This window comes from Callorhinchus milii, unplaced genomic scaffold, assembly GCF_018977255.1.
Source record: "Callorhinchus milii isolate IMCB2004 unplaced genomic scaffold, IMCB_Cmil_1.0 Scaffold14, whole genome shotgun sequence".
Lineage (NCBI taxonomy): Eukaryota > Metazoa > Chordata > Chondrichthyes > Chimaeriformes > Callorhinchidae > Callorhinchus > Callorhinchus milii.
In genome coordinates, this window is record NW_024704755.1 from 1,461,145 (window position 1) to 1,483,227 (window position 22,083).

A 22,083-nucleotide genomic window follows, 5' to 3' on the forward strand; every position below is an offset into this window, starting at 1 on the left:
ATGCAATACATTTTCCTGTGGACTTTTCTGTGTGTGGTGTGTGGTGTGAGAGTGGGGAATGACGTCTGAAACACGCAAATCGGTAATGTTTCGTTTCTAATCCAAACCCATTGATTGCCTTCACAGTGTCTGTCCTCCACTCTGAGACACACACACACTCTCTCTCTCTCTCTCTCTTTCTCTTCTCTCATTCCCTCCCTCCCTCTCTCTCTCTGTGTGTGTGTGTGGCTATACCTCTGGTTTTGATGCACAATTGCACTCTTAACAAAACTTTGTGAGACTTGGGGTCAGCAACTGTCCTGACAGCCTGAGGAGAGACAGAGACAGAGTGAGTGAGTGAGTGTAGTGCAGTGTGTAGTGTGTGTGACTGCATGATTTTTCTTTTGCTTTCTCTTTTTTCCCTCCTTCCCCCTTTTATCTTTCCTTTCTGGATCCCTTCAAACCAGTCTTGTCTTATCTCCTGTTACCCCCCACACCCAAAAAAAAAGAAGTGAGGATGAGTCTTGAGGGGAATGGAGCAGCAGAGAGTGCATCTGTGTCTCTCTCTCTCTCTCTCTCTGTGTCTGTGTGTGTATTGGGTTCAGATGAGAAACTGCAGATGAAATGAAAGCCTTTGGAAAATCTGCTCAAAGCCAATGTGGAACTGATCAGCGAATCGATTCGCAGTTCGCAAGGTGCAGGGAATGGATTGATATGGACCAGGTGATTGCATTGGTATCGATAGGCGATTGGCTGATATGGACCAGGTGAAATACACTGATATCCACAAGAGATTTGAGTGAATTGTTTCCAATTTTTATTTTAAGTGACATTTATTTATTTGTTTGTTTATATATATATTTTTTTTGTGTGTGTGTGTTGGGGTGTTGGTGGTGGGGGGGGAGGGTGTTGGGGGGAGACGTTAAGGACGAGGCGTATGTGAGATAGTGAGAAGTAAGGAGAAAAGGAAGGAGTGAGTAAGTAAGAGAGGGAGGGAGCGAGAGGGAGGGAGGGAGGGAGGGAGGGAGGGAGGAAATGAGAAAGGGAGGGAGGGAGTGAGAAAGCAAGAGAAGGAAGGAGCGAGAGAGAGAAAGCGAGAGAAGGAGCGATTGAATGAGCGAGTGAGGAAAGGAGGGTATGGAGCAATATGAGACACTGGCTTATGACACAGCGCTGAGCACCTTGGCTGCGGTGTTGGTGTACGTGCTGCTGAAGGTGGGCTGGGATGGCTACAGGCGTTGGCGAGCCCGGGCTCGGGTCCTGGTGGTGGGCTCTGGCCCCGTGGGACTGACGGCTGCGCTGGTGGCCTTGCGCTCCAGTAAAGTGGGGCGCTTGGACCTTCTGGAGGAGCGTTGCCGCCCTGCCTTGCTGGCCAGGCCCCAGCAGATAGCCCTGGACCCCCGCAGCGTGACCTTCCTGCTGGCGCTGGGGGTGGACTTTGACAACATGGAAGGGTGTTGGCACAACGAGCACTTCTTCACCAAGATCGGGATCTTTCAGGAGCACCTGCTCAGCATCCTGGAGCAAAAGAAGCAGGAAATGGACATTCACATCCACCTGGGCACCAAGGTGAGCGAGCCTCAGTGTTCTTGAGTGAGTGTTTGCCCCTCAGTTCCACCCATCCTCATTCTTCAAGTAAGATTCACCGTACTTTTATTGTAATAGTAATAACAATAATAATCCTGGCATTCGATACAGCACCTTATCGTGTCGTTCAGACGTCTCAAAGTGCTTCACAGGATATACTGTAAAGTGCAGTGACTGTGTGTTTTGTTTGCAAAACACAACAACAACAAATGACATTTGTATAGCGTGTGGAGTAAGGAAACTTGCCCAGTGTTTCACCCCGTCCAGGAATTGAACTCAGTTCCTCTCACTCGCGAGGTGAGTGCTCTAACCACTAAGCTACAGGACTCCTAACAACTTACCAGAAAGGGAATTGGGTTTTCATAGGAACAGTTAGTGAGAGACCTCATCAAAATCTAATCCCAAATCTACCGTCGCAGCACTCGATGACGATTACCTGTGAAGCGCTTTGTATGTTCCAGGCACTACAGCAAATGCCAAGAGATGATGTTGTTATTTGTATTGTGTTTATAGTACCAATTGTGGGTTGAGGTGCGATATCAGCACTTGTCAGAGATAGTACTGGCTTCCTGGCTTCAAGAACAAGCACTGATGCTTAAATAAACCTTAACCTAAATCGGTTGTTCGCTCCGCGGCTTGCTAGCGTTGTCTCGTGCAAATTGGTTGCTGCGTTCACCTCCAAAACACACCAACATGACACTTTAAAGTAAGTCCCGCGAAGCCTTTTAAGATGTCCTTCCTGCTTGAAAGGGCGCTGTAGCGAACGCACGGGTTCATTTAACAGGAATGTGGGGATCTGTAAAGAGCTGTGAATATGCCCGTGCCTTGATAGATAAATCAATAAAAAATATAAAATAAATAATTAAAAAATAAATAATAAAAGTAAATAAAAAAAACAAATATAAAAATAATAACTTGGTCAATCAATCCAGCATTGTTGGATTGATTGACCAGTATATTCTGTGAATCACCTTGAGATGTCTTTAAAACGTGATAAGGTGCTCTATCAAATGCAAGGATTATTATTAATGTCATCATTGTTTACATAATACTTTGTTTGAATGCTGTTGGTGTGAAACCCTCCATTCCTGGCTGTTAAATAGTTAATTCCGGGTTTGGTAATCATTAAACTGGCATTCAAACATCTACGTTTCTCGCCCTCTGCTCCGAGAGCAGATTAAATATGTGTTTATTGTTTTATTTACACTCACGGCCACAGCAACTGTAAATGAACAGGCGTTTCTGTTAGATATTAAAGCACGTGCTGGGCTCTTTTTCCTTGCGTCATCATCCCAAGTTTAGAGCTACCAGTTTATTGTTTACCAGCGTGTAATGTGATTGCTCAGGGCTATTTGGATACTACGATATGTAGTATTGTACAACAAAGTCCTGCTTTTTATTTTGACGCTCTGTGAGATCAATCAGCCCAAGATAGGCCTTGCTCTGTGCTATCACGCTGACTGATCAGAGGTGATCTGGCCTTAACCACATGCTCTCCACGCGGATGCCAGCTTTGGCTCACAACGCACACTCCTCACACACCCACTCGTCCTCTCATCAAGTACGTTGAGAGAGGATGAGTGCGTTCAGCTATCAAGAAAGATTGGACGGGTTAGAGTTTTTCTCTCGGGAGTTGAGGCAGTATATAGTTTGGGACATGACGTGTGCAAGCGACTGCCAGGATGGTGGAAGGTGAAGTGGATGGACCTTAGTCTTTTGTTTAGCAATTCTTATGCTCTTATGAGTTATTCAGAGGGGACCCGGTAGAGGTGTGCAAGGATATCAAAGGATTCGATGCGGTGGATGTTGATGGGACTATTGCCACTTGTCAGTGGCAGAGCTAATAGGGAATTTAGGAGAAATTTCTTAACGCAAATTCGTGATGAGAGCGTAGAAGAAACCAATTTACCACCGGGAGGGATGAATCATCGGTTGGGGAGTCAGCCCCCTTTAAACCGCACTGAGGCGTGACTAATGTCCCTTTGTGTAGGACTGTGGTAAAACAATATAACTAGAGGTCATTATTAATAATAATATTAATCCTTGCATTTGATATTCTCATGTTGCTGAGACGTCTTAAAGCGCTTCGCAGGATATACTGTAAAGTGCAGTGACTGTGTATTTTGTGGCCAATTTTGAATCCCGAGTAGTGGAGGTGCAGGACAGGAGGAGACCGGAGAGATGGGGAGATACTTGAAGGGATTTTCTCGGTGAGGGCGAGGACCCTGAGATCAATCCACAGCAAACAGCTCCGGCCCTTGCCTCGAGTTCCTGAGAAAGTCTGTTGAAAAACTGCTTGTGGTGCATTGGCAGCATTGAGTCAGAGTTAGTGGGATCTCTGGCTAATTCAGTTCCTGTCCTATATAAGGTATTGAGGCCAGCGTTAGTGCCCACTGTTACTCCAGCTGAGATCAGCACAGACAAGCATCCCTCCTGGAAACTAGCCAAGTTGGATCATTACCCACTCAGCCTCCGGGTGGGGGAATTGGAGCAACAATAATTAAGGCAAGACAACTGCAGAATCGCTTTCTCGGTCATTGGAGGCTGCTTGCTCACAGTAAGGTTCCACAAACAGCTGTGAAGTCGAACGATCAAACCTATCTGGAGGATTGTCGGCCAGGACGCCGAGAGAGATGCCCTTTTCCCACAGTGTCTTGGGATCTTTAAACTGAGAGACAGAGACAGACAGAGAGCCAAAAAGAGACACACACGTGGAAAGAGAGAGAGAGAGTGAATCATTTGGGGGGGGGTGGGGATAGACACATACACACACAGTGAGTGAGAGAGAGACACACACACATACATGCACACAGTGAGACAGAGACTCATTTCCATTGATGTATGCGTGCACACACTCTTTCACGTATTTTTGGACGATTGATTAACATTTTAGATAACATCTCCCCTGTGTCCTCCAGTCACTTGCTGATCTTGACAGCTGATTAATTCAGAGCAAATTCATTTTTGGTGTGCTTTTTATATATATATATATATATATATGTGTGTGTATATATATTTATATGTATGTGTGTATATATATATTCACAGAGAGAGAGAGAGTGAGAGAGGGGGAGAGAGAGAAAAGAGCGAGGAGAGGAGGAAATGATGTGTTAAAACTAGTAGGCAGGCGAGTGTCTTGAGAGCATCAGTATTGACACACAATAAGTGAATGAGTCAAACCTGACGTGCAGTGTTTTATTCCAGCACTGAGATTATGTCAGAATCCCACGATAATGTGCTTCTGTCTAATTGAGTTTTGAGGAACGTTGACGTGAGCGGACGTCTGAAATACACTTGTTTACTGTCGTTTGTCATCCGCACTCAAGCTTGTCTTTCTATCTCCTGCTGAGATGTGCCCCTACACCCAAGAGTAGACAGCATGCACAGTAGACAATAAGCCACAGAAACCGTACAACCATTTGACCATCATGTCTGTGCTGGCTCTTTGTAAAGATCAATCCTTTCAACCCCATTCACCTGCAACCACCCCCCCCCCACCACGCCCCCTCCACCTTCTCCGGACGCTGAGCCATAGGGAGTGGGAGGGGAGGGGGAGGTGACCACAGGCACAGTTGAAGAGAAAGAGTGTGACCTGAATACGGTGAAGGAGGGGGCAAGGCGGAGGGATGGAGGGAGAATGTTCCAGAGTTTCAGGGCCTGTGCCTAGAGGCTGAAGGTTTGGCCGCTGATGGTGGAGCGGAGGGGGACGAGCGACAAGCAGGAGGCCAGAGATAGTCAGGTAGTGGATTCACAGGATACACTGTAAAGTGCAGTGACTGTGTGCTTTGTGGCTGAATATAATAATAATAATCCTTGCATTTGATATAGCGGTTTTCACGTCTTCTCGATGTCTCAAAGTGCTTCACAGAATAGACTGTAAAGTGAATTGACTGTATATTTGTGGGCGAAATACGGCAGCCAATTCCGCACAGTAGCATCCCCACAAACAGCCGTGGATTGAAATGACCAATTTATTATTGTTTTCTTGAGGGATTATTATCAGGCTGTGTGTGGAGTAAGGAAACTTGCCCAAGGTTTCACCCCCTGCCGGGAATCGAACCCAGGTCTCTCGCTTGCAAAGCGAGCGCTCTACCCACTGAGCTACGGGATAGAAATATCTTTCTAGGTCCCCTTTGAAAACTAATGTGGATTCTGCCTCGACCCCTGCTCCTGGCAGTGCATTCCGTACCCTCACCTCTCCTGCTGTGCGTGAAAACATTTCTCCTGATCTCCTCGCTGGCACCTCTGCAATGCAATAACAACAACAAAATGACATTTGCAGTGCTCTTCTCCAGGCTCTACATTGCAGGGTTCAAACCTACGACACACAAAGCCCCGTAGTAGGGCTTGAACCCACAACACACTGTTTCGCTGCTGCACTCTCTGCCTTCAACAACTTCCTTTTTTTAAAAAAAAACCCTCTCTCTCTCTTCATCGCTTCAATATACGTTAACGCTCGGGTTTACGTGAAAGAAGCTATGTAAAGCCAGGTTGTTGCTGCTAATTGAGCAACTATACAGCGACTGATGATTTAACGCATCCCGGCTGGCACTGCACTGCCCACGCACGGCAGATGTTTGCAGAGTGAACACACCGCGCTCACTTTATTTACCGTCGAATGTAAAGCCGACAGCGCTGTCAGTGAACTATCAATGTGAGAAATCTAAATGGGAAATTTCTCTGTTTAAACAGCTTTCAGTATTTTAGTGAAAGATCCGTCTTCTCTGGCGAGGCCAAAGGCAGGAGGAAAGCAGGTGAAAGGAAAAAACGTTTATAATAATAAATAATAATAATAATAATCCTTGCATTTGACACAGCGCCTTATCACATCATTGAGACGTCTCAAAGCGCTTGACAGGATAGACTGTAAAGTGAATTGACTGTATATTTTGTGGACGAAACGCGGGAGCCAATCGCGCACGCCAGCGTCCCCACAAACAGCCGTGGATTGAAGTGACCGAATTATTATTATTATTATTTTTATTCATTTTGTATATTTTTTGAAGGGATTATTACCCCGGAAATGCGATCCTCCAATCGACTTAACAACCGTTTAACATTTAACAACGTTTCCCTCCCAAATGGTTTGCCACAGGGAGCAGCGCAGCTTTACATCTGCTTAATGGAGATGGTCAGATTGCCTTGTCGCTCTGCGCAGACCGACCGGTCTGCTGTAACCCACGCTGGCTGAGCCCTGTTCGGGGAAACTACGTGGGAAGCCGTGGGCAGTGCTCTAGCGATGTCTTTGTGCTGTTCATTACACAGCAGTTATTCAGCGTAGAGTGTGTGGGAGTCTCCAAGGCCTTCGCTGACTCCTGTGCAATCTGATCTCTGCAGTTTTATTTTCCCTAAAGGCGTTGGGCACACAGGCTGCCTCGTCCCAGCCCGGCTCGGGCTCGCTGCACGCACCTCTACGGCAGAAGGTTATAAATAATAATATAATAATCCTTGCGTTTGATGCAGCGCTTTTCACGTCTTCTCGACTTCTCAAAGCGCTTCACGGAATGTGCTGTAAAGTGAATTGACCGTGAATTTGTTATGGCTTCAAGCCTAAACTGATGATGATGATGATAATAATAATAATAATAATCCTTGCATTTGATACAGCGCCTTATCACATCGTTGAGTCATCTCAATGGGCTTCACAGATTATATTGTAAAGTGGAGTGACTGTGTATTTTGTGGATGAAACGCGGCAGCCGATTGTGATGTTCCCAACGAAGTGATAAGGCACTATATCAAATGGAAGGAATATTATTATTAAGACTCATTTTTAAAAGAAACAAGTTGCTTGCCGACTTTTCCTCGGAATGCCCAGGCTGAGAGCTTTATATTGTGTTTAGTCTAGAAATTAAAGTGCCAGCTCGTTTATCAGTCTCCGCTGCGATTAAATCCACTCCATTTTGCACTAATGTATTTAAACCTCTTTGACCGCACTTTCAAGTCGTTTTTTTTTTCCTCATTCAAACCTCCGCCCAACCCCCAGCTCGGGCGCCTAACCTGTCACGTCAAGCACATCGAGACGAGAAAGTTGGCGTGTAAATGTAAACTGTACTGTATAAACTCATCCCTTCTCCTTCGCGAAACGTTGGGCGAGTTTCCTTACTCCGCACGGCTCTGTTCACCTCGCAGTGAGTAGGAACCCGGTTATTAGTCGATTGGCGGATCACTTGTCCGGAGGTAATAATCCCTTCCTAAATAAATAAATAAATAATAATAATAATTTGGTCACTCAATCCACGGCTGTTTGTGGGGACGCTGCTGTGCGCATATGGTCGCCGCGTGATAAGGCGCTGTATCAAATGCCAGGATTATTAGTATGAAGAGGCCAGTAAGTAAAAAAAAAAATCCACACTGATAAATTAATGAAGTTTAAAGCCTCTGGTTTGGTTGTCGTGGAGATTTGTGTTACTCGTGACCTTTTTTTTAATCCCTCAACCACAGTGGAGTCTATAAAGATTTTATGCTGCTTGTGGTCTGAGGGTTGAGCACGTGTTGCAGTCTTTTCTGTTTCATTAAAAATGCTCCTGAATCAGCATGTCTTGGGTTTAAAGAAACTGAAGCCAGTGTTGGACTTGAGTTTATTGAATAACCATCCTCGCTGATTCCCGTACAGGGCTTCTATCGCTGGAACATCTCAAAGCGCTTCGCGGGGAATGCCCGGCAAACAGCAGTGAAGTGGCTGTGCGTTTTGTGAGCGAAAGCGGCCATCAATTTTGCCCAGAAACAGGCATTTAGTGAATGAGTGACACCCCTGATAGTGCAGTGCTCTCCCTCTCTTCCCCCCCCGCACCAGTACTGCACCAGAGGGTCAGCCTGGACAGTGAGTTCAAACTCCCCCCCCCATCCCCCCCATGTGGGGCTTGAACCCACCTCTGACATGGGAAGCGAGAGCGCTTGGGAATGAGCCAAATATCTGAGGAATACCTTCGAGCTTCATTTTCAGACATTACCATAAATACGGGAAACCTCACGTAAGTCGTATCAGTGGTGACCGTACATTTAACACGACTCGTGCAAAGTACGAGTTATGTCAAACTTGCATAGAATACAACGACCTTAAGCGATTAGATGATTTATACAGAGCGAGTTTTTACGTTTATTTTTTAACAGTTTCTCTCTCTCTCTCTCTCTCTCTCTCTCTCTCGCCAGTTCACGGAGGATTACCTGAAGAAGATCCCAGCATCAGATCTGCCCCGAGTGATCGTGGTTTGCGATGGTTCCTGCGGAGAGTCCAGTTCTGTGCTCGGCATCACCTCCGACTACATTGTGGAGTCCTGCAATGCGTATGGTGCTAACGCAGCCTTAGAGAGGGAAGACCAGAGACAGGTACCTACTCCCAACACACCTCATCTTGACACACGTCTTTCAGGGTCTGAAAAACAATGTTTTTACCGACGCTTCCCTCCCCTCAACACGCCTCCCCAAAGCCATGGCTACGCTTCCCCTTCCCTCAACAATGTTTGAACTTTGAAGTGTCTACAAATATATTCCGAGAGAGAAACACATGCACTCGCACACGCAGTCACACACACGCACACAGAGCCACACACACAGAGCCGCAGTCACACACAGTCATACACATGCACACACACACACAGAGCCACACTCACACACACTACACACACACACACAGTCTCACACACACACACACACAGTCACATACACACAGTCTCACACACACCCAGTCACACAGACACACACACACACACACAGTCACACACACACAGTCACACACACATAGTCGCACACACACACACACAGAGCCACACACATGCACACGGAGCCACACGCACACAGACACACGCATACCCGCGTGAAGAGCGCTTTATAAATGCAAATGATTGGTGTAATATTTTAGAGTTTGGGCCATTGTCCTGCACAAAACCATTGACCATTGACCAAACGGGAGGTAAAAAGTGCAATGACTCCCGAGAGGCTGCTGTGAGCTTTAGCGGTGAGGTGTAGTAGCCTGACCCGGTGTGGGGGTGGTGGGTTGAGCACTGGTGCTTTTTAGATGGTTTTTGGAAGGTCCAACAGACCACAAAATAATAATAATAAAATAATGTGCAGGATAGCTTTCCAACATCGCTCTCCATGCTTAAGCACATCAAACGGTCTGGGATATTATTCCAAAGGTCAGTGAGGCTGCTCCTGGGTGAAGCAGCTTTAAGTCTTGTTTTTCTTGCGGTTTCTAACCAGAGGCCGCTACTGATTTAGCAGTATAAAAATGTGCAGGGATTAGAGATTAGAATCCAAACCTCCAGGATAGGAACGAGCGCCAACACAGGCCTGAATGGCCTCCTTCATTGGTGTAATTTCTATGGTGAAAATATTAGTCCTTTAGCACAGAAATGCCCTACAAACAGGCAGTAAAGGGAATGATCAATTTTATCTGGGGGATTGTCGACTGGGACATAGAAACGATACACCACAGAGACAGGCCATTCGTTGTGTTTAACAACAACTTGCATTTATATAAAGCCCTTCACCCGGGTAGTGTCTCAGAGCGCTTAAAGTTCCACACAAGCCTACTCCCATCATCCATCACCCACCCACCACCATAACTAATTTCCTTCCACCGTACCAGTCTATTCCCTTCTCACTCAAGTCCGTATCAAGCAAACAAATCGAAATTAAAGAGACGCACAACAAAGAGAGCAATCTGAGTGTACGAGTGTGTGTGTGTGTGGGGGGGTGGGGGGTGTTTACAAATTGGAAGCTATTTGCTCTTTGGCTTAGATGTAACAATTCTGCTCTCACTGTCAGGTTAGTGGGTCAAGCGATTCTAACCCATAAGTATCTCCAGAACTCAGTGTCCTGGTACAGTGTCCAAAACTACTCTCTTGTACTTCGTCCCACAATGTGTTGAATTCTGGATATATCGGTGTGAGAAGCGTATGGGACAACAGAGCGTGATTCATGGCTATTCTAAGCTAATTGAAGAAAGTTGGTTCCTCGCCTACCCTGCTCATTCTCACTATGACCCTACGGCTGACCAGAGCTCAGGTCCTTTTTGATCTTCCATCGCCCAAGTCTCACTGCTGGAAGTTGAAAGAAACCATAAGGATATTAAGCAGATGGGAATGTTTTGTTTCAAACTGTATTTTCTGGTTATCTCAGACATCCATCTATGGACTCATCAATCCTGAGTGAGACATGTTAACTATCAGACATCGGGCAGGTCCAGGGATTTTCTGACCTCCCTGGGATTTCTGGTTTTGTACGTGTTCTAAGAACAACAACTTGCACTTATTTTGCTCCCGTAAGCACAGTCGAAAAGCAAGGTTTTCAGGTGGGACTTAAAAAAGGGGAGAGAGGGGGCAAGATGGAGGGATTGAGGGAGAGTGTGCCAAGGTTTCGGGGGGAGGGGGAATTGGCTGAAAGCAATTACACACACACATATACACCTAAAACAACAACAAATTGTCCTTAGGCACTGAGATTTTAATGGCGTATGAAGTATTTTGGGACAACAACAACAACAAGATTACGTTTGTATAGTGCCTTTCATGTCAGGAGGACGTCCCAAGGTGCTGGACAGTGACAGCATTTCAGACCCAAACTGGGGTTGTGGGGCGTAAGGGAGGGAAGGGGAAGGGGGGTGGCCGATGGCACGGTCGAAGAGGACGGTCTTGAGGTGGGATTTGAAGGAGGCTAAGAAGGAGGCAAAGCGGAGTGACTGGGGGATGGAGTTCCAGAGTTTGGGGGCAGAGTGGCTGAAGGCTCTCCCGCCAATGGTGGGGTGGGTGGGTGGGTGCGTCAGGGGATGTGGAGCAGCCAGAGCCGGCTGAACGGAGGGAACGGGCGGGTTGGTAGGGGGATAGGAGGTCGCAGAGGAAGGGTGGGGCGAGGCCATGGAGGGCTTTGTATGTGAGGACCAGGATCTTGAACTGGATCCTCTGAAGGATAGGGAGCCAGTGGAGTCGGGCGAGAGTGGGGGAGATGGGGTCACGGAGTTTGGTGCGGGAGAGGACACGAGCTGCAGAGTTCTGGATTATCTGCAGCCTGCGGAGGGAGGACTTGGGAAGGCCGACAATAATGTGATTCATGGTGTGTGATTCGTGAACTCAAAATAACACACACACACACACTTCGAGGCGTTTGAGGTTCTAGCCACTGGATCAAATGCTAAGACTGTGAGTGTTGTAAGCTCTCCTTCTAACACGGATTAAAACCTCAACTCTTGACAACAAGCAGCAAGGGGATCTTTGTGATGTCCACAGATTGCTGATGGTAGATTGCGTCCAGCACTTCCTGTCTCAGTACACTAACAGCTCAAGGTTTAATACCAAGTTATTCACGCACAAGTCTGAGGCAAACACTTATCATTGGCATTTTTCTCAACTAAAATCCCTATTTTTTTTCCCCCTTCCCTCCCCATTTGTCCCCATTCTACACCCCCCCCCCCCTCCCCCAGCCTTTCCCCCTTCTCCTCTACTCTTAACACAACACAGGGGAGCATTTGATTCCATCTAGTTTCTTGACAGCATGTGTTTACTAACTAGATAACAGTGATATAACTGTCCATTTGGTGAGGATAGGTGGTTACTTACACATTGTGTAGAACCCGCAGAGAGATTTATTATTCAACAGTGACAGTGTTTAGTTGGTTGATATACTCTTAGCTGTAAAACGTGTATATCAAATGTGGACACGTTTATCAGAAAGCATTCTCGTTAGTGGGAGCTCGAACCGCTGCACTTGTTTTTACGAGTTACATTTCCACCCGATGTTTCACCAAGTAATCTCGGTGAATATTTATGAGATTGTCCCATTAACTGGGATTTTACACCTATGACTGAACTGCTCCATTTTTCACAAACCAAGGCTCAGAGCCACCAGCATCAAGCCACGAGCAGCCTGTCAATGACACTCCTCAGAGGTCAAGGCTCAAAAGGAGAAGAATAAACTGCTCTCGCAATAGAGTTTCACAATGCACAGTGAGTGAAAGGCTTTAAATACAATTGACCTGAGAGTGTGTTGTGTGTGTGAGAGAGAGAGAGAGGGAGAGAGAAAGAGATAGCACAGAAGAGAAAGAGGAAATAAGGGACTGGGAGGAACTGTTCATTGAATCACATGAGTCTACAGCGCAGAAGGAGGCCATTCGGCCCATCGTGCCTGTACTGGCTCAGTGAAAGAACTCTCTGTTTAGTGCTCTGTGTGTCAGCCTGGCGCAGCGGTAGCCCTCTCACCTCTGAGCCAGAAGGTTGTGGGTTCAAACGCCAAGTCGGGACTTGGAATTGGTTTATTGTGGGAGGTGCCGAGAATGAATGAATTGCTATCAACATCTCCATTGTTGTAGCAAGCGACTACCAGGATGGTTGAAGGTGACCAACACCCCCACCCCCCCCACCCACACACACACGCCCCACTGGTGTGAACCCTACATGCAGCAGATGCAGAGTAAATCTCTAGGACGCAATGTCCAAGCAATCTATCCTCATTCACGGTTTGTCATCACACTGCACCCCATTCAACTGAACGACTGAGACGTGTATAATAGGCTGCAGTCTGGGGGGTGGTGGTGGGGGAGGGGGGTGAGCGGCCGGTGGGATTTTGGTGTATTTATATCCTGTTATCCATTGACAATTGATCTGGACTGAAATTCCACCTCCATGCCTCACCAGAAATTGGCTCAATTGCGTGTGTCTGTTTACGCAGGAACTGCCTGGAGGGTGTTGGTGGGGTGGGGGGGTTGTTTTCTTGCCAAGTTGGACACTGCAAATAATGTACTAAATCGGTCATTCACTTCATGGCTGTTTGTGGCACAAATTGGCTGCCGTGTTCGCCTACAGAACACGCAGTCACTGCACGTCACAGTAAAAACACAGTTAAGAACCCCGCAAAGTGCCTTCGAGACGTTTCCGCAAGGCGACAAGGCGCTATATCAAATGCAGGGCTCGTTCTAATCTTCAGCTTGAAGGGAATGTCCCCAAAGAATTTCCTCTTCGACCGTCCACCTTCCCCCTAACCCTCCCTCGGCTCGGTGTCGTTGCTCCCCCACCGTCGAGGGTTCTGGGACGCTATCCTGCGTGGGAGGCCCCGTGTAAATGCAAGTTATTCAGTCTAAGACTGTGAGAGTGTGAGCGCTATTCAGCCCCAGGGAGTTGTTGATGTTAATGTGTGTCTTGCAGGTTCCCACGCCAGAGATCCGTGGCCACGACTTGCACTTCGACCTCTCGGCTTACGGAGTGGAATTCGCCCCCACCGCCGTCAAAGAGGCTCAGCACTTGCAGCCCTCGGCCGCCAAGCCCGGCTTCCATCTGAAGATCTACGGCACCTTCCGCAACCGCTACATGGGTCTGGCCTGCCCGGGGCTGGACACGAAAGTGGTCAAGTTTCTCCGTCACACCCCTAACTCGTCGGTAAGTCAATCACTGCTCCCAACGGCAAGCAACATGGTTTTAGCTGGTTAGACTCCAGCAGTTATCCCCCCAGCGCACACTCTATTGTAGGAGGGATGGGGGAGATTGGGAGGGGAGGAGGTTAAACAACAGCAACAACAGGTGGGGGTGTTTTGCCCTGTTGGCACAACACTGTGAAATCGTCATCAACGCAAGAGGTTAGCAAACGTTTGTGTTTTTTGTACTTAGTTCACCCATCAAAACACCACACTCTCTCACCCGCACTCAAGAGACGTTGTGAATAGAAAATTGGGAGCATTTGGGATCAAATCGCAGCGTTGGCTGTTCTTCAAGCTTGATGAGCATTTCATGGGAGAATGAAATTTGTGGCGCAGGAGCACAAACTGGCAGAACCGGTCCCGCTACACGCCCACTACACACACGCACGGACCTGCTTTCAGCTCATTGAGAGCTGTAGTGACCTGACCAGGCCAGTTAGTGCCTCTTGGAACAAACGGTGTGAATGGCTGGCTTGGGGATTAGGAGCCCGCCTCTGAGATAAGCAGTTAACGTCGTTTGTGGTTGTGTGTCCACAGGAAGTTGATGTGAACTGTACAGAGGCCAGGCCTGAAAGGGCACGATGCTCAGATCTGATCAAAGCCAAATCTGATCAAAGTAAGATGTTTGTCTTCCGCAAATTGAATCAGTAAACAACGTTAGGCTTAACTTACATTAATCCTGCAGTGGTAATCACTGGCAATAAACTAATCAGGGCCATTAGCTGTTCTGTGTCGTGTACGTTGATTTGACGATGGTAAATTGCTCTGCCATCCATCCTGGCAACGCTACAGATTCTGTAGCTTAACAACATCCAACAAATGCCCCAGGTCCATGCCAATTCCTTCAGTGTTGTGTGGGGCAGCTTCTGTAGTGACTGTGGATCAAGGAGCCCAATGGTTGACATAGAGCTCCTGCTGATGTTTAATTTAACGTCATGAGAAACTTCTAAGGTGGGTTAATTGGAAGGGAGATGTCAGATCCTTATTGTGTGCTGATGGACTGAGGCCTCTTGGGTTGTGTTGGGTAGCGAGCTGCGAGGTGATGGGACCGCAGCTATTTAGCTTCTCCTCGGCAGAAGCATGAGAGGTTGTATCGTAGCCAAGTCTTACCTGGAATTCACCCAATATCCATGTGCAAAACAGTCCGCAGGGGAGACTGGAACTCTTGTTATTTGCTTTCCGATTTATTAGTTTTAGTCTTACAATATCAAACAAAGTATCGTCCACTGATAATTAATTGGCTGCAGAGTGACGTGTGTGTGTGTGTGTTTTTGTCTGTGTGATTACTGAAGCGTAAAGATCTTGAAGCACATTCATCAAAGCCTGACTAATCTCTTGTTTATCTGAAGTATTAATAATGAACGGCAGAAGGGTCATTCTTGCAGGCTGTTCAACGCCGGTTATTAACGCACTGGAGGAGGGGCGAGCAGTTTCCTGGTTACCACCGAGTGATGCTTCTTTGTGAAGCCGGGGAGCAGCCCTGAATAAATTGACCATCGCCGCGAAACAGAAAGAGACACTCAATTTGACAAACAGCCTATTACTCAGGCTGCAAAGGAGATAGCAATTGTTTTTTGCATTGACTATCAACTGCAGAGATCCCCATCTCATCCTCGTCTCTCCTGTCTATTGACAGATGTTCAAACCGTGTTAGCTTTGTAGCTATAGCAGTTTAGTACCTGATGTGCACACAGCCCTTTGCACCGATTAACCTTTGGCTAAGTATTCTCGCCCTGCTGTGCCCTGCTGTTCATGTTCTCCTGCACTTGCCCTGCAGTTGATCACTTTGATGCCCCTGCGCTCATTCTCCCCTGTCAGCACAAATCTGAGCTCGAGTTTCAGCCTGACCAAGGAGCAATGGCTTGGCCACATTGTACGAGGCAATCCTGCAGCGCTTGCAAAACACACGGTCATTCCCACTTCGCAGTATAATCCTGTGTTTCCCAACAGTTTGCAAATCGCTTTGAAATTGGCGCAGATGGCAACTTAGCCGGAATGGGGGGAAAGGCACATGTGGGTGCCTGTGTGTGGGCATGCGTGTGGGCGTTCGTGAAAATAGGGGGTGTCAATGTAGCTTGTTAATGGAAAGGGAATAAATACAGTGGAGGGCATGAGGACAGTGGAGGGCAATAGACAGAGGTTGCATAGGTTATACGGCAACTAGTCCCTACCAATGTTTACTCCACATGAGTCTCCATCCACTCTTCTTCCTCCCCATACCCTTCGATTCCCCTCTCCCTCATGTGTATACCTGGCTTCCTCTTAAACCCATGCTCGCTGTGTGATTCAACCATCACTTCGGGCAGCGCATTCCACCGGTATCAAGAGATAAAAAGGCCACTGTGCCAGCCCACTGTCCCTGCCAACCCCATAGTGTAGTGGAGTTCAAAGCTCTCTGTCCTTGAACTCTGTGTGTGTATGTGTGTGTGTGTGTTAGCTGGTACCAGTTGTTTAATGAGAAGGTGCCACTGGCTCAGTGCCATCTTTTCTGGTGCTAATGAGATTTCTTTGCAAGGCAATCCTTTGATCAAGGCGAGCAGGGTTGAGTTGAGTTTATTCTGAATTTCTTTCAGTTGCTCGTGGTGATTCACGTCTGCCGTGAGTAGCCGACCGACTGCAGGGTCATTTGTTTTTAATGAATGGGGTCCATTGGCGTTATTGTGTTCGTCGGCAAGGGATGCACCCAATCAGAGTACTGCCACAACACCTCAGTCCTCTCCATCCTCTGTTTCCATTGCGACCAGTTGTCCCTACTCCCCACTCAGGGATAGAAATAATAATAGCAGCTGAGAAGCAATCATTTAGCAGCTATTGTGTTACGAGGATTGATTGCAAAGAACGTTACGTCACGGAAACAGGCCACTCAGCCCAACCGGTCTGCGTTCATCCTCCACACAAGTCTTCGCCCCATTCAGGGGAGGGTCAGCTGAACAAACAATCCCAGCCACGGCAATCTACGGCCAATGTCTCACCAGAGCAACGTATTAACACCTATCAAGTGAAAGCTCTCACAGACTGGGGTGGGCTGGGCTTGGCTTGACGTTTCTCATTGCCTTGGACTCTGGAAATTGTAGACAAACTGTTCCCTTTGGTTTTCTCACGGTTACAATACCCACGGACAGCAGCCGATGGCAATGGCAGTCATTTGACAAAGATATCTAGGCATTGGCCATGTAAACCACTCACTAAGTATGAACAGATAGATAACCCTTGCACTTGATACAGCACCTACAACGTCAATTCTCTAAGCCCTTCACAGGTAATCGCTGCTGAGTGTTTGTAAGTAAACACAGATGCCAATTTGCCCACAGAAAGATCCCACACACAGCCATGAAGTGAACGTGTAATAAATCTGGGGGATTGGCAGCCAGGATCCTGGGAAAGAGAAATTCCCCTCAGTCCCTGAATAGTGTCACGGGATCTTTAATGTCTACCTGAACAGGGAGATGGGACCTTGTATTAAGGATGGGAACTCGGACAATTTAATCTGCATCTGAGTGTCAGTCAGAACTGCGAGCCTCAGCTCCGTCGTAGGGAGTCACAAAGATTGAAGAGAAAACCGCGAGGTGGAAATGCACAGTGAGGGGAGGTGAGAGTAAGAGAAACAGAGAGTGAGTGAGTGTGCGAAAGAGAGCAGGTGAGAGTGAGGGAGGGAGAGTGAGTGAGGGAGAATGAGTGAGTGAGAGTGAGAAACAGAGTGAGAGAAGAGAGTGACAGTGAGAAAGAACGCAAGAGGATGAGAGTGGAAGAGAGAGAGAGAGAGATAGAGATTGAAAGAGAGAGAGAGAGAGAGAGAGGGGTGAAAGTTTTGGATGTGAACCTTTAACAGAACTGTAACTGTTTCTCTGGAGAATGTAGTTTCTGGCTGTGACCAGCACACGATGACCCAGAGAGACAAAAGGGCGTCATTAAGGAGGAAGTTTACAAAGTCGAAATCAGGAGCTATATACACAAGGAGACGGCTGATGGGCAATAATTATTAATCCAGATTGCGGAATGCTGGAATGAATCCAGTTCGAGGAATGTTGGAAAGAGATTCTCAGGGGCTGCGTAAGGTATAAAGGTAAAACAGGCTTTCTATCCCAGTGCCAGGTTCACAGAGCTCGCTAAGACATGGGCATTAGAGGAACAAAGAGGTGAGTGGGCCAGTCCAGGTCATTACCTCTGGAAAAAGGCCAATAGCATTAGTAGGTGACATCTTGCCCTTATGGCTTTCTCGGAGGACAATGTCTCGAAGCACTTGACAGAGACCGACGCGGGAAGAAGGAGGGTTGGTTTGGGGATGTTGACGAAAGTTCTGGTCAAAGAGGGTGGGGGTTGGCAATGGGATCTCCCTGACTGGACCAAAGCCATTTGCTGATGTGGTTGGGTGTCTTGTTGCATCTCTCTGTTTCTCGGTTGCCAAGTTCCGTGCTGAATATAAACATCTAAAAACCTTCGAGAACATCTTATAAAAGCCAATAAATCCCTGGCAGTGAGCGAGGCAGTAATTCAGGGTTTGAGCCCTGCTGAAGCTGACGCACTGGGCAGATTGGTTGTCACAGCGATATCACAGCAGCAGAGCCTTAAGATTGAATTACAGGCTGGAGGACACTCGCCAGACCAGCTCCTGTCCCACGTTGAGCAGGACAGGACTCTCTCGTGAGGACACTCTCGCGGAGCTGAGGTGTGGGGAAGGGAGGGAGGGAGGGAGACAGTAGATGGTTTACAGTGTTTACCAGAGCCCCGTAAACAGAGGGAGAGGAGCCATTCTGCAAAAGACGTTCGACGAAATTATAATAAATAATAATAATAATCCTTGCGATCGGTATAGCGCCTTAGGACGTCCTCCCGACGCGAGAGGCGCTGCACAAATGTAATGTTTTTGTTTGTTTGTTCATCATGACGAATTGCTGAATTGCTCTCTTCCTTTTATTTCCCCTCCTCTCCCTCCCCTCCGCCCCCACCCCCACACACGCGCAGATAATGAAGAATATATTTCATCAATCCTTCAACGCTTACAAGACTGACATCGAGCCCCGCATCAACGACCTGACCGTACACTTGTTGCAGTGCAGCCGAAGGCTGTTTGAGATCATGTTGTCCCACAGGAGAGTGACCGCAGCCTACATCGAAGGGGACAATGTGGTGGTGACTATCGAGGGAGAGGCAGCCAGAGTGCTCAACTTCGACACAGGTAATAATAATAATAATAATCCTTGCATTTGATACAGCGCCTTATCACATCGTCGAGACATCTCAAAGCACTTCACGGGTTACACTGTAAAGTGGAGTGACTGTACTTTTTTCTCAGCCTCAGTGTTTATCCAGCCCAGCAACCTCCGGTTCCCAAGGCCAGCTTTTATTAATTAACTGGCTGTTTTGGAATGGGAAAGCAGGGTGTGTGATGGGCTAGTTATCGAGGCTGAACGTTAGCACGCCACACACCACGCTTTACTTCATCAGAAAGAGTTTGCTGCCGTTTCCAGATCACGGCTGATCTCTGTAAACAGCTATACGGCCCCTCTGTGAGGCAGAGAGAGACGAAAATGTCTGACTCCCTTGTCATATCCATGTTGATCCTGCACATACTGTGACCTCCTCCTCTTTCATGTCTTGCGGCACATGTAAGAGTGCCCGATCGATAGTCCACAATGCTTGATTTAGACCAGCTTTTTTATGGAGATCAATAAAACTCCTGGTTAGCCTTATCCCCAACATCTTGTGTGCGGTTAGAAGTGAAGGTGGACTTTGGAACAAGCTGGTGACCGACTTAGCCCTTAATTGGACTGTTGTTTTTCTCTCTCATCAACTGTTTTCAAGCAGCAAATTTGCACAGATCTTGTTTTCCCTTTTTGTCATTTTCTTTGTAGTTTTTTTTCTCTCTCTACTCGGAACGCGTAAAGCAAACGTGTTGAGAATACCTCCGACGAGCTTTTAACAAGAACGACAGCAACAAATTGCATTGACGCAGCGCCTTTCACGTCGAGAGGACGTCCCAAAGCGCTGGACAGTGAAGGGTTTGCACCCGAGCTGGGGGTGGCCATCAAGAGGGATGGAGGGTAATTGGGTGGGGGTTGGGGAAAATGACTGAAGAGGACTGTCTTGAAACAGGGCAAGGGAGAGTCCGTCTTCTTCCGCTCCTTCAGTCATCTTCCCCTCCCGCGCTCCCCCACCCCCAACCAGCCTCCTCGACTCCCATCCCCAGCTCGTGTGTCAAGCAACTTGGGACGTCCTCCCGACGCGAAAGGCGCCGTGGGTGGCAAATATAAATTTGTCGAGGTTGCGTAGCCTAATGTCTCTTCTTTGCCTCGCCGCTTGTCCTATCCACGTTCTTGCTTGGTTGCTTTGCAGGCTGCGGAGTTAACTTTGGCCTGAAGGGCCTGGAGTCGCTGGAGGAGTTTATTTACCGGATGGCGACGGCCGCTGATCAGAGCGACGTGTTTGAGGCGCTCTCGGCCAAGATCCGGCACTCCAAGCAGCTGGCGGAGGAGTTCCGGCTGAACGGGCTGACCATGGCCATGTTTGAATGAGGAGGCAGTGGCTCGGTTGCCAACAGGAGTGCGTTTGGGGTGGTGGGGGGAGGGTCCTTTCACCACCTCGTGCAGCATCGCCAATGAACACTCCCCACCACCCCCCCACCATCCCACCCCGGTCGGAGGACATTTTTCTGCCAATCCTGTCGGACGGGTGAAGAGGGCGAGCGAGCGAGACAGGCTGGTGTGAAGTTGGGAGGGGGTGGGGGGCGGGCAGCCAGTGGGCATGGGTTGGGGGTATTTGACTATCATGCTGCCCTCCTTTCAGTCGCTCAGGCACAAAGCATAATGGCTCGGCCTCAACCCACTACACAGTGACGTTATCTGTTGGTAACCTTTCGAAGGCTCATTCACAGAGGACATCTGCTTGGGTTCAAGAAGCTCTGAGTATTGACTCATTGTGATGCTTATTGGTTGGACCAAAGACGTCCCTCATAGAATAATAGCTTACTCGACAACCACCACCCACACCCCCACAACCCATCACACACACACACACACACACACGTGCACACTCCCCACGACCACTCCCATCCCACGCTGGGTCGGGGGCTCAGGAACACTGATGGGGGGGGGGGATCCTGTGCACAATGCTTCGGGAGAAATTCAACCCCAAATTTATTTCTGGATGTACTCTTATTTATGTCGCATTTTACAGTATCCAGAGTTTGCGGGGAGGAGCCGGCATCTAGAATTTGTGGGAAGCTCTCCGAGGCACCATCCTGTGCGAAGGCCGTTATATAAATGCAAGTCGTTGTTGATAATAATAATAATCATCCTTGCATTGTTGTTGTTGCGTTGTCAGAGGTACCGTCCTTCACCCGAGCCATTAAACTGAGCTCTCATCCGCCTCTGCTTATCGAAATTGGCTGCCGGGTTCACCGCAAAACACACAGTCACCACACCTTACAGTACACCCAGTGAAGCCCTTCGAGCCCGTCCTCCCGACTGACGCGCGAGGCGCCCTGTCAAACGGAAGGATTGTTCTTGACTATCGGACTGCTCAAACGGCTTCCATCCAAGTTGAGAGCGGATTTGAGAACGTTTCCCCAGATCTGCACCATCGTAAATTTTGGAGACAAAACTTTCTCATGGCTGAGACTAAGTGGAATTTCCGGCCTGGGATCTCTATGGGAAAAACAATGTATTTATTCAAATGGAATGTATTGGCGATCGGACAGCACTCAATGTCAACACAGGTCCCACACCAAAGACTCGATTAGCTTCCCCGTTGCACTGAAGATCTAAGTGCTCTTGAGATCTCGCTGCTGAGTCTGGGAAGATGTCAATTTGTGGTCAGAGGCGACCAGGGGTATTCGAAGGAAAAACAAAATGAACAGGACCGATATTTCCGAATATTTGACGACCACAAGTTATGTCACTCGCTGCCAGCAATAAAGTTCATTCACGGTATCCCGAGGTGTGTGTGTGTGTGTGTGTGGAATAGAATTCCTGTGCGCAATTGGATGCCACGTTTCGCGCACAAAGCATGCAATCGATTCGCTTTACAGTATCTGCTGCGAAGCGCTTTGAGACGTCCCGAAGACGCTGTATCAAATGCCAGGATTATTATCATTAAACTTTTCAAGTTCAGAA

The 22,083-nt window shown here is 47.9% G+C and overlaps 1 protein-coding gene across 2 annotated transcripts; it reads left to right on the top strand.

Moving 5' to 3' along the window:
* The first annotated feature begins 402 nt into the window (after positions 1-402).
* On the top strand, positions 403-20,651 carry si:dkey-234i14.6. 2 transcript variants are annotated; one of them, XM_007889205.2, is made up of 6 exons: positions 403-746; positions 1,480-1,548; positions 8,719-8,895; positions 13,704-13,934; positions 18,935-19,148; positions 20,306-20,651. In XM_007889205.2, the coding sequence occupies exons 1-6, from the start codon at positions 738-740 to the stop codon at positions 20,482-20,484; spliced, it is 879 nt and encodes a 292-aa protein (XP_007887396.2). In that variant the 5' UTR covers positions 403-737; the 3' UTR covers positions 20,485-20,651. The 2 variants fall into 2 exon arrangements, with proteins under 2 accessions (XP_007887396.2, XP_007887395.2); XM_007889204.2 differs by lacking the exon at positions 403-746 and having other exon boundaries at positions 1,077-1,548.
* The last annotated feature ends 1,432 nt before the right edge of the window (positions 20,652-22,083 follow it).

Excerpts from the sequence above, each read along its gene's own strand:
- si:dkey-234i14.6 (XM_007889204.2), top strand. The coding sequence starts at position 1,117 with ATGGAGCAATATGAGACACTGGCTTATGACACAGCGCTGAGCACCTTG. Across the intron at positions 8,896-13,703 it reads AGAGGGAAGACCAGAGACAG|GTTCCCACGCCAGAGATCCG; the intron begins GTACCTACTCCC and ends TGTGTCTTGCAG. Across the intron at positions 13,935-18,934 it reads GTCACACCCCTAACTCGTCG|ATAATGAAGAATATATTTCA; the intron begins GTAAGTCAATCA and ends ACACACGCGCAG.